Raw genomic sequence first — 3,433 nt, forward strand, 5'->3', positions numbered from 1 at the left:
GACCTGCTGCTCGCGTCTGATTTTTTTTTTTTATTCCTTCGTCCAGAACCTTTTTGCTGCTCAACAAACAACTTTTAGCCTCAGTCAGAAAAAAACTGGAGGGTTTTTATACTTTTGGCCCGAGAGAAGGAAACAAATGGTGGATTTATGTGCCCATTTACAGGTAGTTTTTTTTTCTTCCCAAACTTTATTTAGTCAGCCAGCATTGACAACGCTCTACTGGTGACGTAATCGGCTCTGCGACACGGCGAGGGACGCATAAATCGTGCGACCCAACGAATCGATAATGAAATTCGTTGCCAACGCTTTTAATAATCTATTTCTATCGATTTTATCGATTCGTTGTTGCAGCCCTAGTCGAATGTGAACTTATTTTAGGATTTTCACAGTTTTATCTTAATATTTCTCAGAGAATATTGAGGATGAAATCCGATGCAGTGATTGGTCCATGCTGCCGTGTTTTTAACGTCATCCAGGATCAGCTTTGCTGCACAGCAAAGTGTCGTAAATCAGCTCTAAGACTGACACTTATCACTTCACTTAAAGWGAGACTGAGACGCTTGATAACYGACTTTAATCTCAGCTTTTAGCTAAGAATTTTTTTACACTTAAGTCCATTCTTAAGAGTAATTCTAAGACGTTTGATAAAYACRGGCCCTGAACAAACCACAGATCGCAGGTCTCTATGAGGCAGTGGTTCAGTTGGACTCACCTCTCCCAACAGGTCACTGTAGAAGATTTTGAAGACCTCATAGAAGCCGAACTTGCAGAGTCCCTGCATGGAATAACCGATGAAGGTCGGGGCCCAGCCCTTGGCRAGACCTCGGAATCCATCTTCTCTCACAGTCACTGCGAAGCCGTTCCCAATGCTCTTATATTTGTCTGGATTCACCTGAGGACAAGGAGAAGCTCTACAGTGACCATGAGCATTAAAAGACGTGATGCCTGCAGAGCAGACTGGTGCAGAAGTGGTCAGTCTTTGATCCAACATCACTGCTTGGTCAGACATGAAACTCAGAGATGCACTGGTTTTCRTTTGGCCAACTTTAAATTAGGACTTATCTGTACTGGTGTGCCTCGCGATTACATTTCATATTTATTCATTTTTTTCTGCTCATACACCACAAATATATTGTCTTCAGCCCCAGGCCTCCCTTGAAAATAATTGTTGGTTTTCATATTGTGAAAATGGTATTTTAGTTTATCCAATGATATGAAYCTTATATGAGCTCATGTCTAGATCTAATGAGTAAAACCAAACTACAACTATCAACAACAGGAAGGAAAAATGTCATTATTAAGAAAACTGAAGTGCAGTATAACCTCCGGTTACAACCATTAAAATATGATGTTCTAATTGTCTAAATGGTTTTGGGTCCTTCAAATTAAGACTTTAATACTTTTTTTTTTATAACATCTAAAAACATTTGGCTCCTTTGTAAATTAAAGGTAAAAGCACTCAGTTTGAGTGAAATCAAAGTGTGCAAACCGTGAGGAAGAGTTTGAAACTTCTGTGCACAACAGAACCCAAACTRAACTGTTGTCCAACAGTTTAAATCTGAATGACATATTTGTGCATTTTCAACTGAAGCTAATGAACAGTTTTCTTTTCAAATCCTGGAGACCGTCACATGAGTCCTACCAGTCCTGCATGGACTAGGGATGCAAGTTATCTATTAATGAATTAATCTAAAGTTGATTGATCTTATTGATTGACTAACGATTAACTGATAATCGGCCATTTTCTTTAAAAACCTGAGTTTTCTCTTGTATCAAAGGTCTTTCCAATTGCATAAAGCATCTCTCCTGACTTCTCAAAAGTCAGAACTGAAGGAGACTATTCTTTAAAACATCAAAACTTCCCTTTCCATCCTTACCATTACAACAAAAAAAAAGTCAATTGAAACTGTGATTTTGCACCGTGTTTCTAACAAATTTAACAGGTAAAAATAAATCCTGTACTGAAAGCAACCATCCTAATGAGAGCTGTTCTTTAAGACAGCAGGTGCTGTTGAAACTAATGACATTTGCATTATTTAACCTGCTGGAAGGGATTGAGTTGGTTGTAAGCGGTTCTACTGCACAACATATCCCCGACCACAACTATGAGCTTCGTCATCAGGCCTTCATTTACTGAAAAAAAAAAAAAAAAGGAACTGCACCCTGGGTTGTAAGAGTACTTTGGAGAACTATGTAGTGTAGTAAAATGTTCTGATAACATTAACCGTAAGAGTACAACTGGTTAGTCTGGAATCCTAAGTGTGGATTTAAACTAAAACTGGTTTTGAGTTCTGAAGCAGAACTTGTTTCAAATTTGAAGGGCATCTTTGGTTCAGTACTGCAGACGTTCAGACCAGTTACTGACCAGTTACTGACCACTCGTATACAACTCAATAAATCCAGTCTGACTCTCCATCCTTCTAACTAATGTTGACACACAACATACAAAATGAACAGAAACCACCTCTAAAGGTTTTCTCATGGCCAACACACATTGACTGTTTTTACCTTTCATGATAGGTATAAAACACTTCCATTTCATATTTTTTAAATCTTAGAAAAAACTACAGTAAACAAGTCTGGAAACACAAATGTTTTAYACTTATCCAGACCTGGAAAATAATAAAGCCAAACATTTAAGACTCCAAAGGAACCCTGGAAATCAGTGCATCTCTAAGGTGAAGTTCACAGTGCAGGTAAAGTGACCCAAATATGACCCAGGTCTTTTTCCTCATGTGGTCCTAAATCAGATCCAGATCTGATGTTTTCAAAGTGACCTCAGTCTGAACAGTCATCTCATCTCATCACACTTTTACCTCARCGAGGCAGGGTTGGGGAATATAGATGAAACAGATTTGTTTAAAGCTGCTTTGTCTTTTGATTTTTTAGTATTTTAATCTTTCTACATTTGTCATATTCTGGATGACCGAGAATGGACACCAATCCATGGGACCAATAATGGTTGATCAACTTCAACTTCCATTCACTTACGGATCATTTATATAGCCTAAAACTAACCTCACAGGTGCATACCTGCCCCAAACCTAACCCCACCAGACTGTGTGTACAGGAAAAATGGTCAAAAATTGTCCCCATCATGTAGCAAAAACATGTACACACAAACACCTGCAATTAATTTCTTTCATTTCATTATCTTGATGTTTAATAGGCCTGTGTATTGGAAAGAATTTGGCGATTCGATACGTATCATGACAGAGGGGTCACGATACGATATATCCAGATATATTTCGATACTGTAAACAAGGCGATATATTGTGATATTTTTGGTCCAAAATTTCTATTAAATAAAAACCTCTTACTGGGGAAAAAAAACAACAACAAAAAACCAAAATTCATGTTCTCAGATATTTCTAATATTACATAGACATACTTTTGATACATTTAGCTGTGTTCTGCTTTGTATGTGTTTTAT

The 3,433-nt window shown here is 37.7% G+C and overlaps 1 protein-coding gene across 3 annotated transcripts in view; it reads right to left on the minus strand.

Moving 5' to 3' along the window:
* slc25a3a (solute carrier family 25 member 3a) overlaps positions 1–3,433 on the minus strand; it is a 15,005-nt gene that overhangs the window by 4,431 nt on the left and 7,141 nt on the right. For all 3 annotated transcript variants that reach the window (XM_014023662.1, XM_014023664.1, XM_014023663.1), the window contains exon 4: positions 713–892. In XM_014023662.1, the coding sequence (XP_013879116.1) occupies positions 713–892 (180 nt within the window). The remainder of the gene's footprint in view (positions 1–712; positions 893–3,433) is intronic.

This window comes from Austrofundulus limnaeus, unplaced genomic scaffold, assembly GCF_001266775.1.
Source record: "Austrofundulus limnaeus strain Quisiro unplaced genomic scaffold, Austrofundulus_limnaeus-1.0 Scaffold385, whole genome shotgun sequence".
NCBI classification, from domain to species: Eukaryota; Metazoa; Chordata; class Actinopteri; order Cyprinodontiformes; family Rivulidae; genus Austrofundulus; species Austrofundulus limnaeus.